The 15198-nt window shown below is 41.1% G+C and overlaps 4 protein-coding genes across 4 annotated transcripts; 2 read left to right on the forward strand and 2 right to left on the reverse strand.

The window, feature by feature from the left end:
* Positions 1-3256: 3256 nt before the first annotated feature.
* C922_03702 (RNA polymerase Rpb3/Rpb11 dimerization domain-containing protein) lies at positions 3257-4225 on the reverse strand (the record flags this gene model as incomplete). The annotated part of the gene is made up of 3 exons (XM_008819291.1): positions 3257-3360; positions 3526-3633; positions 4144-4225. The coding sequence occupies 3 exons, from the start codon at positions 4223-4225 to the stop codon at positions 3257-3259; spliced, it is 294 nt and encodes a 97-aa protein (XP_008817513.1).
* Positions 4226-4957: 732 nt separating this feature from the next.
* Positions 4958-6969, reverse strand: C922_03703 (hypothetical protein; the record flags this gene model as incomplete). Its single annotated transcript, XM_008819292.1, has 3 exons — positions 4958-5089; positions 5254-5359; positions 5528-6969. The coding sequence occupies 3 exons, from the start codon at positions 6967-6969 to the stop codon at positions 4958-4960; spliced, it is 1680 nt and encodes a 559-aa protein (XP_008817514.1).
* Positions 6970-9236: 2267 nt separating this feature from the next.
* On the forward strand, positions 9237-10340 carry C922_03704 (uracil-DNA glycosylase; the record flags this gene model as incomplete). Its single annotated transcript, XM_008819293.1, has 1 exon — positions 9237-10340. One exon carries the CDS (start codon positions 9237-9239, stop codon positions 10338-10340), a length of 1104 nt encoding a protein of 367 aa, XP_008817515.1.
* Positions 10341-10903: 563 nt separating this feature from the next.
* On the forward strand, positions 10904-13990 carry C922_03705 (hypothetical protein; the record flags this gene model as incomplete). Its single annotated transcript, XM_008819294.1, has 1 exon — positions 10904-13990. One exon carries the CDS (start codon positions 10904-10906, stop codon positions 13988-13990), a length of 3087 nt encoding a protein of 1028 aa, XP_008817516.1.
* Positions 13991-15198: the final 1208 nt, after the last annotated feature.

The raw sequence follows: 15198 nt of genomic DNA on the forward strand, positions 1-15198 counted from the left end.
TTAATGGACGAGTTGGAAGATGCGAAGTGGGCACTGGTCGAGTCCATGTGGTATTGTATATGCGTTATATGAATCGATTGGACGTAAAATCCTTAGAGGCAAATAGGGGAGGTGTAAGTAAAAAAAAAAAGTGAAATAATAAAAAATAAAAAGTAATAAATAAAAAATAAAAAGTAATAAGTAATAAACAATAAATAATAAATAAAGAATAATAAATAAAAAACAATAAATAAGAAGAAAAATGAATAAAGAAGAATAAATAAAAAATAATGAATAAAAAATGTACGTGACTAAAAAAAAAGGCTAAGCTACGGGGATTTGAATGTAGGGGGATGGAGGGGAGAAAAATGAATGCACGTGTGGGTTCATACGTATATGTGTGCATAACCACATGGAAGTGTAACGAGTTGGCCGCGTACACGCAGGTGTGTAAATGTGCACGTGTGTTCAAATACAGGTGTGTTCACATACAGGTGTGCTCCTACATACGTGTGTTCACATATACGGGTGCTCCTATACACATGTGTATGCCTCCCTGGAGAGTTCAATGTGTGCTCAGCATTGGTTCCTGGAGAGGCGCATGTTAACTGGCACATGGAGTAGGCGAGTGGGTAGGCATTACATGTGCGTGTGATACTCATGAACAAGGCATACACCCATGTAAATGTAAATATACCTGTATGTTGTTGGCATGTATTATGTACACACGTTATGTGTATAACTTTGCTATGCCCTATATGTACCTGATGCATGCATAGCGATCGCGCCGGGCAATCCTCAGTCGCGCAACTTTCATCATAAATACAGGTGTCCCTCCCCCGCTGATAAAGCAGCCGCAGGTATATAATACACGCTCTTAAGGTGAACAGTAACTTGACTTTATTATTCTCAGTTAATCAAAAGAAATAAATACACAAACTTAAAAATTCCCATAGGAATGTATCTTACAGATGTATCTAATGCATAATGTAGGATAAAAGTATATAAGTGATTCAAATTTATCTCTACAATTGGTTAAAAAAAAAAGTTCGTTCTCGCAAGCGTAGGTCCTATATATCTGCTTAAGAAATCTGTGTGACGTAGGTTTTTTAATTCGTTTTTTAATTGGTTTATTAATTCCTTTTTTAATTCCTTTTTAACTGTTTTTTTTTCACATTCCTTTTTTGGCAAGATTTTTCGTTGCGTTACGTTGTGTTTTGTTTGGTTTCATTATGTTTCACTAATTCAGTACGTTTCGTTTTTATTTTTTTCTTTTTCTTTGTTGCTCTTTGCGTGTTTCATCTTGTTTTTATGTGCATTCACCAAGGGGGGAAGGTGCAGGCACAGTGGCGCGAAAATTGATGCTAAATGGGACGCAAAAATGGCGCAAAATGGTACGCAAAAAAAATTACCACAAAAGTGAACACAAATTATGAGCAAAAAAGTCCCCAAAAGGTGCGCTCAAAATGGGACGAAAGGGAGGTATGCAAAAAAATAATGACACAGCAATGATTAAGAAACCATCCCCCAAGTCATCCCCCCCAAAAAAGGGACGCAAAATGTTAACCCGTTTTGACGACACTTTTATGAAACCTAACAATTTGCAGCCTCGTGCAAAGCATTCATATTTGATACGTTTTCAGTTAACACACCTTTTGCCATATTTATACACCTCACCCCTTTTGCATGAATTCTATACTAGTGGAAGATCTTTCTCATCAAAAGAACCCCTTCACGCAGAGCACTCATTCGTGCTGTAATTTTTTTTTTTTTTTCTACCATTACGCTTTTTAAGTGGGGAAGCCCTAAAAAAGAATAACTAAAAGTTGGTGTAATTTGGATTTAGAAGGTAAGCCTTCCGCGATGCTTCTTGGCGTGCACAGATGTATGACATACATATGTATATATTTTTTTTTATCCCTTTTTTCGTTTCTTTTCCCTTTTCACCTTTTTCCCATTTTTTCATTTTTTTTATTTTTTCTCTTTTTTTGTTTTCTCCCTCGTGCGCACTGTTTCACTACGCGTACGTAAACAGGTACTCGCCGCAAGGGGATGAACACATTGGTCACAATTTTGTCACAAAATTGTCACAATTTGTTACAATTTGTCACAATTTGTCACAATTCGTGATAATTCCTCACTGTTCGTGACAATTCGTGACTGTTTCATACACACGTGGGCACACCTCTAACTGCATACGCCGGCGGGATACACCGCGCCCCCTTTGGCCCAAAAGTTCACATGTGTCGAAGTGGGGAAAGGAGTTGAATAAACGGAGCTACTGCATAAATGGCCCCCGCGGACATCATATCTGCTTTCCTGCTGAACGGGTTGTGACACCAATTTTGACAGATGCTTGATCAGCCACGTGATCGGTTTTCTCATTGCGAAGAATTTTTCCTAACCCATTTCCTTATCTTTCCATTTGAACATTTATGTTCCTCTCTTTTAATCCTCTCCTTAAACTTATGCGTCGACCCCCGCCACCTGGGCGTCAAAAGTGTAATTCGCCTGAACAGTTTTGAAGTTCTCTATTTTTTTCCAATTGGTCCATTTGTGAGGGCATTATTTGGGTCATCTGCTTTTTTGGGTGGAAAGCAAAGGAGCCGACCCCATTTTCGGCGACCTCTATCAAAAGAGCAAGTAACACCTCTGTTCCCATGGATTGATTGTCTTTTTCGTTTTTTTCACCACATGTAAACAATCGCATGTAGCGCAGGAAGGGAGAGAAAAATGCTTCTCTTTTTAATCGCATCCTCTCCCCCAAATTGTTATATTTTCCCGTTCAGCACATTTGTTATCCGTTCTTTAAAATGACAAGTGGGAAAGGAGCGAGCATCAGTTAATTCTCCCCGAATTGGAGGGGGCACCTGTTCACGGACAGACGTTCCGCCATTTTGTTCTACCGCGTGTTGGTATCCTTATAGTTGTTACAGGGAAAGTCCTCCTTTTTTTATAGTCCCCATTTCGGCTAAATTTTTACAAAAAAAAAATAAAATAAAATTTCAATAAAATTGCAAAGAACAATTTTTGTTCTCTACAAATTGATGATAAAAGCGAAATGAAGATTTTGCTTTCACAAATTTGAAAATTCTACTTTTATAAATTAGGAGTTTTTTCTTTTTTTTTTTTAAAGCATTTTGCACATACATTAACACAAAAAAAAAAGAAAAAAAACGGGATGAAACATAACAGGGGTGGAAGGGTACCCATTAATGGGCTAAATACGTAAACATATAAAATAAGGGAAAGGCAGGACAAGACATTTTTAAATAAATTAATAAACTCGTTTTACCACGGAATCAAACTTGTTCAACATGATGTCACAAATGTTGGACAGGTCGTCTAGGGAATCCTTCAGAATGTTTATGGCCGGTTCGCCTGAATGGGGAAGTTCAAAGGGAGGGGGAAAAAAAAAAGTACAAGAAATGGAGAAACATATGAAAGGGGATACACGAAATATGGTGCCTATTAAATACATACATATACACCCGCTTGGCAAGGGGGCAGGGAAACCCCTGACGCAGACACTCCTCCCATTTTTACCCGTTGTCTGAATTCTCAGGTTAATTTCCGCTTGCGTAGGATGCGGCACGGTGTACCCCGCGAATTCCACTCCCTCCTTTTGCAGCAAAATGCAACGTAAACAGTTGCCTGTGTTAGGAAAAAAAAAAAAGAAAATTATCAAAATGTGCTTTAATCGGTATACTTTAAAAAGTAGCAGCGGGAGGAAACGAATATGAAAAAAAAAGAAAAAAAAACACTTGGCATGTATGTACTTATACGGGTGGGTCCCACGTGCCCGTCAGGTAAATGTTTGATACGCCACTGGGAGAAGCCTATTAGTTAAATTATGTCCCATGCATAGCCCATCATTACCACCACCATTACCACAATTTCTGCTAAACTTTTTGTGCCTCCCCCAACATGCGCCGTATCGTAGACGTATAAGCCACTATACACAAGAAGTTATTTATGCAGAGGGAGGAGTCCGCTTTGGTAGCGCGTCATTTAGACGCGTCGTTCGAAAGGAGAACCGGAAAGAAGTTTGTCCTCCACAAGATGCGCAAACCGTCAGGAGTCTTTTTCAATTTTTTTTTTTTTTTTTTTTTTTTTTTTTTTGAGACCAACCCGGCCGCTGTGCACCAGGCTTTGATGATTTACCTAAAGTATGATCTTCATTCTCGAAGCAAAATGTCGCGTGCGTCATAGTTCTCATATCTTCGTAATAATTTTTTTCTTCCATTTTGTATTTGATGGGAGTCAGGGGTTCCAACAAAGTTAGGAAGGACTATTCATCGAAACGCGTTGAAGGAATTCGATTTGGGAAAAATTCGTACCAAACTTGTTAAGAAAAATGAAAGAAGAAAAAAAAAAGGGACTGTTTATGCCGTTGTTTTCTTCTGCCAATGAGGGGTCGTTTTACGTAAACGTAGTTAATTACGTCGCGCCGTCGATGAAAAAAAAAAAAAAACAAACAAACAAATATATATATATATACATATTTATATAATGCAAATTAGCATGCAAGATGGGGCGCTAAAGATTTTTGTGCGGGTTGAAGGAGAAGAAAACATGGTGGAAGGGAGCATCACATGTAACGGAGAAAAAAGCGAGACAGGGTTATGGCGCAGCAGAGGATGCAAAGGGTGGTGGAAATGACGTGGAAAAAAGCACGAAACCAAGTGCAAAAAATATCTGCGCAATGAAGTAGGAAGAAAATTTTTTTTTCTTCCTGAAATGGCCAATTTGTTGTAAAAAAAAAAAAATTACGTTAATGCAGGATTGCAATTTTTTCTTACCCTCTCACAATTTAAAGGAGTTGAAAAGAAATTTTCCAGCGTAGATAGGCAAAATAAGGCTTACGTCACGTGAATAATTCCATTGGCGTACCAAACGTATCGTTGTAAACCCACGTATTGATGCGTGAACAGACGGCTCCCGTAAACCTACATCTCCTTTCGACAAAACGTGCACCCTATTTGTACACGTTCAACAATCGGATTTGTTGTAAGTTCTCCCCTTTTAGCTGCACGAACATGTTCTGGAATTTTTTTTTAAGACTGTTGTATGACCCTGCGAGGGCGTCACGCATGAATTCGTCTAACGACTGCAGGTTGGAAAGGTATAGGGGGGAACAAATGAGGTAGCGTAAAAAAAAAAAAAAAAAAAAAGAGGGGAAGTCTCGAAAGTGGCAAGGACGGGGGACACATATATGCTCGTACCTCCGCGCGCATGTCTCGCCCCCTTGTTCCGCATCGCTCCATGCCTAACCTGCAGCCCCTTCCGATACTTGCAAAAAAAAAACGTCGCATAGATCACGTCTTTGTCGTCGCACGAGTTGGCTCGTATTACAGATTTTATCCTTTCCCCATGGAGACTAAATGAGGGGGGGGAAAAAATGAAAAAAAATATGTGGTCAGCGCGAACAAAGCATTGCCAAGAAAAAACGTTAACAATATATAGGCACAGGCCGGATAAGACAAATTGGCCGGGGGATGGAGCCCTTCCGTGAGTTCTCCCTTTTCCGATATCACCCCCTCCTCACCTGGCCGTTACGAAATACAAGTGAATGTCAGAGGTGTCCATATACGTGGGAACAAAATCTGCGGGCTTATCGAACAAAATGTCCTTTTTAGTTAAATAGAAGGCGTCCCACAAATAATCTACGGAGTAACTTTCCCCGTTGAGCGTAATAGCGAATCGCAGACCCTTCCGCATGATGAAAATGTGAGCAGGGTAAAAGATGAATAAACCCAGTAGCTTCTTAATCCTCGGTTCCATGATAGAAAAGAAAATATTATAAATATCGGAGGGTGCAAGATACACTTCTATCGATTCGCTCACGTTGGACAAATGCTTTAGCACCTGTTTTGCGGTGTTGTCATTGATGGTAACTGGCCCTTTTACACTATAAGAAGTAACGAAGGTTTTTTTCCCATTAATGTAGACATTTTTGGAAACTTTAGCTTTGACAAAATAACCTATCATGTAAGACTTGATCAAAAAATGGCTACCACAATGGATTGAGTGCTCTCTAAAGTTGGTGTGGGATCCCACTTTTTTCGAGAGAAACCATTCAATAAGGGTAAAATCATCGTAAGACAGATTTTCCTTTTTTTTAACATCCCTCTGTTGCATGGAATTTAATTCTTTGACTTTTATAACATCCCCGTCTTGCATATCTCCCAGGATGATTATCGGATTATGTACTTGTCCCAAATGTAATGTTTCCTTTTCCAACTGGTTCAGTTTCTTCTGGTCCAAGATGAGATCTTCTTCAAAAAGTTCCCTATTTCTGTACAGATTATTATTAATATCGTCAAGCAGCGATTGAATGTTAGTTTTGTTTTCTTTACTCAGGATATTATTATCGTAGACATATTTCTCCTCAATTTCTTCCGTGTTGATTTTGTTATATTTTAATGTCCCATATTCTACTACGTCCAATCCGTATAACATTTTTATGTTATGGATGAAGGCAGCCTTTTCTTCATTATTTTTCACCACGAAGCTGCATAAAGTCAATTTATTCTCTTCTGTATAGTCGTCATTTACTTTTAAAAAAATGTCTATGGTGTCAATAGAGCTTTCAATAGCTTGAATGTCTTTAATTAATATTTCCTTAACAATGGTGTTTCTGCGTTCCCCCACAATTACTATCTTACACTGAGGTTCATTTCTTAGTTCCAATATGAGGGGAAAAAAAGTATTGTTAATTTTGTAATTTACTGAAAAGGTACAATTTCGTAGTAAACATTTGCTTGGTTTGTATCTCTTTGCTCTATTTTTTGTCTTCCAAAATTCCAGATCGCTCTTGTTATTTTCGCGATATTTGCGGGCCTTTCCATTGGTCGTACAGCCTGATGCGTGTTTCTTCCTCACATTGTCACTGCCAGCATGCTTGGCCTTTTCATTATCCCCATTTTCTTCACTACGCTGGCGAGGGGCGTACGAAGAGGCGCTTTCGGAATAGACTGCGTTTCCCATTGGGGCAGACTCAGCCGAGGAGTTTTTCTTGGGGCATTATGTAGAGGGCGATGGACATCAAAAAACGCATTTTCCCTAACAAAGAATGGCGCAACAAAAGGTACGCGTGTGCAAACGTATTCGCCAGATGTTTGCGTAGCGTGGTTGGACCCATGCCGCATCAAAATGATGGACAAGAAGGGGGAGTGACGTTTCGCAGGGGGGGAATTACACCAAATGTTGTGTAGTGGTTTCAAATGTGCGCATATTTTTTTTTTTTTTTTTGCTTCTCTTAATTGCGCTATTACTCCATTTTGCCGAGCAGGAGGCGCAGATTCAATGCGGACGCACCCGGACAAATTAAAACAACTGTGTCATGTCTGTGAAAAAAATTAAAAGACCCATTTTGACATAATCAAGCAGAGGTTTATTCCAACTTTGAAATGCTTTTTAACGGTTTACATGCGAAATGGGAAAAGAAAAAAGAAAAATTCGGTTTTACAACAGTTAAAAGGTGTATTAAGAGGTCAGACAATTTTGACGCACGTGAAATTTAATTGCGTAAAAAAATGGGTGGAAAAAAAAAAAAAAAATGACACGGCTGCCTCAATGGCTGTTTGGCAAAATCGTGAAAAGTGTACAATTCATATTCGTCCCCCTCAAGCAGTTTCAAAAATGGCAACTCAAATTCGCAATATTCTGAGAATATACACGGGTCAAAGTGGTGTACATATGTACGTACGTATGTATACATGCACATATACATACTCCCCCAACTGGGGGCTGCAGCATCCCATTTGGAAACATTTCGCGCGTCTACAGGACTTTCCACAGTGATGTGCGCGGAAATGCATTCGATAGAGCCACGCGTAGGACCAACTATTTTTTTGACGCCTTTTTGGAACCACGCAGGGGGGTTACAAAACAGGGAGAAGCAGAAACAAAACGTCATCACGTACGGGTGTGCCGCTCTTCACGCCTTTTCAACAGAAGTGATTCATTTAAAAAAAAAAAACTGCATGGCCATGCTACAAATGGGGTAAGTAGTCACACATCGGGATATATTTCGAAAGATCACCTCGATAGTACACTACGCCGCGAAGCCATTTAGATGTGCGAAAAACCGTTAGAGACTATTTCACCCTTTCGCAACTGTGCGTCCCAACATTAAAGAAATAAGCAAAGGGAACAATAGGGAATAAACGGGAGCAAACGGGAAGGAAAGAAAGGATAAAAGAAGCAGAGGCTTAAGCGCAACGGTTTTCCGAGCGACCAGGCGAAAGTATGTGCTACATTTTTGCACGTCTCTGAATCGAAATGCCACAAAACCACATGAATAAATTTCCATTCGGCATTAGCCGTTTGCGTGTATCACCTCCTTCATTTTTATTGAAAAAGTGAAAGGTTCACACATTTCTTTTTGGGCAACTTTCTGCGCCTGCTCTGCGGTTTTACACTCATCGGAAAAAGAATGTGCAAAAGGGAAATAATAGCAGATGGATTCGTTTTTTTTTTTTTTTTTTTTTTTTTTTGACCATTCGATTAGCAATTTCGTTACAATTCCTTTAGCTTTATAATTCCCCGCTTTGCAAAATGAAAAGAAAGGGGAAAGAAACTTCCATGTAAATGAATGCATAGAAAGAGACATACATTATGAGGTGGGACTTCAGGAAGTTTCACTTTTGATTCATCTCCTACTGCGTAACGAAAATGAAAAAATTAAGATAAGGGTAACACATAGCACAATGCTGCGGGGGACACACCTTTGCATGTCCCTCCTCCTCCCCCCTCTTCAATCCCCTTCTTAATTGAGAAATGCTCCACTAATCCTTCTTAGCGTATAACTATTTCTCCCTAAACTCCCAGTCTTCTCGAATCATACGTACGTTCTCCTGTCGCCACTATGAAGTGAGAAGGAAGGGCCTCCGTATTTGAATGGACCACGTAAAAAAAAAAAAAAAAAGCAAAGAGGCACTCAGAAAAAATTAGCAGTCATAACTTTTTTTTCGCCCCCCCTCCGTATTTTATAAGACTTTTTTTCCCCCCTTTTTAATTATTCCCTCGTTGTGGTAGTATCTCCACTTTTTTTCACTTTTTTTTTTTTGTACGAATTTGTCAAGTTGGTGATTTTTTTTTGACAGTCTCCTTATGTGTCTAACTTTTTTTTTTAAATATTCCCATTTTCATATTCCCCAATTTGTCGCCAAGACGATTAATTTTTTTTTTTTTTTCAAAAATTGACTCAAGATTTATCTCTTTTGTGATCCCCATTTTAATGGCCCGTCCAAATGAATAAAATAAAAGTTCAAAAAACAATTGACAATTTTTTTCCTGTTAAAAGAAAAAGAAGCATAATTCCGAGTAATGGGGGTGAGACGAATAATTCGTACGATTCCGTTACGAGTACTTGTGTTGAGGAGTTGGAGGGGGCAGATAATGATGGCAAAAGAAGGAAGATAGACGACGCTATGGGGGTTGGAGCAGCTCTCAATGAGGGCTCCGCAGTTAAGGGGGGGGTAAACAGGGAAGATGTGGCTTCCTTAAAGGAGACAGCAAACGTGGGGGAGAGGGTAGCCAGTAATAAGGCGACAGACGCGGCAGACGCTGCTACCTTGAAGGAGACAGCAAACGTGGAGCAGGTAGTAGCCGGTAATAAGGCGACAAGCACGGCGGATGTAGTCACCTTGAAGGAAACAACCGCTGCGGAGCCAGCCACCTACCCATACGCCGAAGAAATAAAAAACCTAATGCACGCAGAATGGTACGAGCACTTAAAAGACGAGTTACGAAAAAGTTATTTTCAAAAAATGTATGTGAAGATAAAGGAGGAGAGAAAAACGAAAGTGATATACCCCCCATCTCGGCTAGTGTTTAATGCCTTCTTAAAAACACCCCTATCAAATATAAAAGTAGTGATTGTAGGTCAGGATCCCTACCATCAGAAGGGCCAAGCCATGGGTTTGTGCTTCTCTGTACCCGTTGGTATTAAAATCCCACCAAGTCTGAAAAACGTTTTAAAAGAAATAAAACAGACTAGTAATCATGGAGACTTAATTAGTTGGGCAGAGCAAGGGGTGTTCCTACTAAACACTTCTCTAACGGTCGAGGAGAACAAACCCGCTTCACACAAAAATTACGGATGGGAAACCTTCACCGATAAAGTCATAAACATCATAAATGAGAAAAAGGAGAAGATTATCTTCATGCTATGGGGCAACTTTGCCATAAAAAAATGCTCCAAAATCGACACGAAGAAGCATTTTATTTTAAAGGCGGGACACCCATCCCCCTTGAGTGTGAGGCACTTTGCCAACTGCGACCATTTTAACAAGTGCAATGAGATTCTCACGCGCAACGGCATGGCGCCGATCAAGTGGGAGTTGCCGCAGTGAGGGAAAAAATAAGAGAGAAAAGAATAAAATAAAGAGAAAAAAAGAAAAGAAAGAAAAGGAAAAGAAAATAAAGGAAAATAAAAGAAAAGAAAAAAGAAAAGATAATAAAAAAGTGCTGCCTCCCCTGCACAGGAGACTCCAGCTCACGTGGAGCATTTTTCCACAAATCTGTTAGCTTCCACCCGTTTTTGTGTTGACCACGGAGATGCTTCCATTTCGCGACCCATTTGTCATAACAGTGAGTTTTTTTTTTTGCATTTTAACTTGCTTTACGCCGTTAAGAAGCCTTCTGAAAACACTCCATCGCACGCGTCTGATAAGCTGAAACCAAGTGCACACCGGCGTTCCATTCCGTAGAAGCGTTTTTCCGCTTACAAACGACTACTTCCAGCGATTATACGAAATAAGCCCTTTTCTGGGAACATTTGCTACGGTGAAGTCATGTGCATCTCGGGAGTGATTCACTCCCCCTTCAGTGAGGAGTGAACTAGGGTGTGTGTGTGTGGGTGGGTAGTTGTGCGTGATTGTAAGTAGCTGTGGGGGGTCTTACCCCTGCGTGTACGATGCACCCCCTGCATGGTTTGCTCAGATGTAGAAGGGAATTCAACAGAACAAGTCGACAACACTACCGGTCCATAAAGCTGCGCGGAAAGAATGACAAACAACTGGTTAGCACAATGCGTAGGGCGGAGGAAGTGGAGTGTTTTTCTCTACTAAATAAGCCCCTTTTTCCTGGCCTCTCCTACGTGCTAAACGCGGATAGAAACCTTGTGAGGGTTTTCGAAAAATGCAAAAAAAAAAGTGCGCACATAGGACTCTTTCTTTTAAAAAATACGGAAAATGAGCAAGTAGGAGGTCTGTTTAATGACGCACAGTTTGTGACGAATGCTCCCATCGGAGGAAAACCCTTTTTGAAGAAAGACATCTCCTTCATTAACGATGTAGAGGATGTGTACCAATGCGGATCGGTAGGGCTTATCCGAGAGCTTCTCTACGACGATGATCAGGCCAGAAGCGACACAGAAGGGAGAAGCAACCGTGCGGAGAACATCCCCCACAGGTGTAGCTCCCTGGACAGAAGCGAAAAAGTATCCTGTAAGGATGACTCCCATGATGGGAAGGGGCAAAACGAAAGGACGGGCCCTCTATTGGACCAGTCGAAAGACATCCACCGAGTCGTCATTGAAATTGCGCAAAAGGTGAAAATTGTAAAGTGGGTCAAGGGAAACACAGCCCAGGTGGACGTAATTAAGCAGCACATGTCCAGCGAACGAAATGGAAAACAAATAAAAGCTTACCAAATGCAGATCATAGACAAAATAAAAGAAATTGTCCACCTAAATAGTGCATGCAGTGTTGAATATAATTTATTGTTAAAATATTATGACGTGAAAAATGTATACAGTCTGGTCAACTTGGTAGGCAGTATAAGCATGGGAAAGAGTAGTTCCCTTCAGGGTTTGCTGGAAGAAGGGGCTGTAGAGGACCAGCTAGCCATGTGCTTGGACCTACTAAATGAAGATATTCTTTTGTTAAAAATGAAGAGAGAGTTATCGACAAATCTGAAGAACAAATTTGATGAAGAGAAAGAGAAGCTAATGATAAGGGAATGCATCTCCAACCTGAAAAAAAAAATAGGAGAAAAAACGGACCACGAAATCCTATGCGATAAATTTTTTGCGAAATTTCAATCTAAGAGGAGTCATATGGATGAGGAAGCTTCTGCTACTATCCTACGTGAAGTTAACAAATTCGCCCTGTACAACGAACACTGCAATGATTATGCGTCCACGTATCAATACATCAACACCGTGCTGAGTATTCCCTTTGGGAAATATGCCCCTCTCTGTGAAGATATAAGTGCATGCGAAAGGACGTTAACACAAAGTCACTACGGATTAGACCAAGTGAAGAAATACATTCTAGAATATGTAGGGCTGTACATACTAAACAAAAATGTGAAGCCGAAAATACTTACCCTTGTTGGTTATCCAGGCATCGGAAAAACGTCCATCTGTAAATCCATCAGCTCGGCGTTACAACTCCCCCATTATGTAATTAACATGAATAATATCACCAACATGCATGAACTGATTGGGCATAGGAGAACCTACGTGAATAGCTACGAAGGTAAAATTATAGAAGCTCTCATCTCAACCGATGTAATGAACCCCTTAATCGTCTTGGACGAATTGGACAAAATTTCCCTGACGAATGGCAACATATATACTACTCTGCTGAACCTTTTCGATAGCTCACAGAATAAGGGGTATAAAGACGTGTACGTGAATTTCCCCATCAATCTGCAGAGAGCCTTTTTTATTTGCACCGCCAACTCGGTTGACCACATCCCAGAGACTTTGCTCGACCGAATGGAAATCGTAAATGTGTATCCCTACACCAATGAGGAAAAGATTGTTATTTTTAAAAAGTACTTGGAAAAAAAAATGCAGGAAGAGACTAAAGTTACGGACTTACATCTCCACATGTCAGAGGAACTCCTCCTTTATGTTATCCAAAATTATACCAACGAGAATGGCATACGGCAGTTTTACTCTATTGTTTATAGCGTCTACAAGAGAAGAGCCTTCATGCTGCTAAAGGGGGTTACGGGGAGAGTCCAGTTGGGGCTTCACAATTTGCACCTTTTCCACGATTTTGTGAACTTGGACTGTCTCCGGCAGCGAGGAGGCATTCAAGCCGTTCAAGCCATTGAAGCGGTTCCCTCCACCCATGAGGGCATGATCAAATCGCTCGCCTTCACCGAGGATGGCGGGCAAGTAGTCACCATAGAGGTGATTGGCCTCGCGTGTGCAAACTCCCATGCGGGAGGATCTTCCAACCTGCACTGCACTGAGACCTTTCCAAAGAGTACCACTAAGGGAGAGGAACTCCTCTTGCGTCCCAACCGCCGTAGGAACCAATTCTCGATGGTGGACGAGACGATGCACCCACCAGCGCTGTTGCGCTCGTCCCAATTGGGGAAAACGGTTACAGAAGATACGTGTCGCCACGGAATAGCCGCAGGCTCCACTTGGTCAGATATGATGGATCCAACCCTCATTGATGATGACAACCCCTCTTTTGCGATAAAGGAGGCAGCGGAAGGTATCCATAGGACCAAACCGTTGGAGATAAGTTGCTCGTTGGAGAGAAGCCCTCCGTCAGAGCCCTACCCAAATTACCAAATCGTTATAACCGGCAGCGTGGGGAAGATCATGCAAGAAAGCATCCTCATAGCGAATACTTTTGCCAATCATCTGCTAAAAAAGGTAGTCCCCAATTTTCAGGGTCAATACTTACACATCAATTTGAGCGAGTGTGATGTGAAGAAAGATGGGCCCAGTGCAGGGGTCAATTTCGTTACCTCCATTTTGTCCTACTACCTAAGAACAGCGGTGAATAGTTCCGTATGTATGACAGGGGAGATAACCCTTAACGGCCATGTGGTGAAGATTGGGGGGCTAGTGGAAAAAATGATCGTTGCGAGAAATTTCGGAATACGCACCTTGATCATTCCCAGGGACAATGCGCAGGAGTACCAGCTGCTGCCAAGTGCTCTGAAGGGAAACATTCGGGTGCTATATGTCTACCACTACTACCAAATATTTAATTTCCTTTTTCCTAAGTTTGGCCCCTTATCACCTTAGACATTCGCCCAGAGCGAAGCGTGTGTTGTTGGCAGAGCCATGGTGGAGGCAGTGGCGGACGCGGTGGCGACCCTCCCCGATGTGGCATCGCTGAGGGGTATCTCCTGGAACGTCGAGCCTGTCTCGGTCCACCTTGCACTCTGCATAGCGGCAGATAAGTGTATATGCAAATATGACGCTTTTTGCAACGACGCCCATTTCGCATGTGCGTAGGCAGTTTGTGAAGATGGGCCCACAAAGGTAAAAATACATCCCTGTGTTTTCGCGCACGGCTACTTCAGGACGGGTTTAACGATTGGTGACCAGGCGCAGAAGTCTTTTCGCACACTGGGGAATACATTTGTGCATATGTATACTTACAGGATGGATTGACTCTCCCCTGCGCGGCGCCCAAACGAGAAAGTTTTCTTCCGTTTCAATTTGTGGAAGAATTTCGTCACACCAGTTTTCAAAAATAAATAGTAGCTTCGCCAAAATATGTTACATAGCCTCCTGACAATTTCCTCTTTTTTGGGGTGTTCCCAATGGAGGTTACCTTACCTGCTTCGTCATACAGTGTTATGAATTATTTTATTTTATTATTTTGTTACTTTTTTTTCCCCCCCCAGTGGGCTATAGCAGGTAAGCATAAGGGGTATTATATTTACCTCCCCGCCTGCCATGGGTATACCGCGGGGGAAACTTTTTATAAAGCGTGCGTTTCGTCGCATTATGTTTCTCATTTTTGTAATTAAAACGAGGATGCCATCACCAATTTTTTTTCGTGCTAAACCTTTTTTGGTCCCATTTTGTTGTCGTAATTTTTCACGTTCTGCCCGACTGAGCGGATTGGGCATGCCATGGTGTGCTCCTCATGTGTGAAAATCGTTCCATGTGCTTATACTTTTACCCCCTCTCCTATGCGGCTTCAATAAGGTGCGCTGGAAGAACAATTTTGAAGCAATACTGGAGCCACTAGCTGGGAAAAATAATCCCATTAGCGCAATGCATCCACAAAGGTTAGCTGCACAGATTGGAAATTGAAAAAAAAAAAAAAAAATCACATTTTTGAGGATACAACAAAATTTATACCAAACGAGGAAAAAAACAACAAAGTGGAAGCAGAAATATGTACTTCCCTTTTTTATTTTTTTTTTTTACATTTTAAGTACTCCCTTGATATGATAACAACAAAAGAAAGATATAGAGAGTGAGCACAGAAAAGAGAA

This window comes from Plasmodium inui (assembly GCF_000524495.1).
Source record: "Plasmodium inui San Antonio 1 unplaced genomic scaffold supercont1.16, whole genome shotgun sequence".
Taxonomy (NCBI): domain Eukaryota; phylum Apicomplexa; class Aconoidasida; order Haemosporida; family Plasmodiidae; genus Plasmodium; species Plasmodium inui.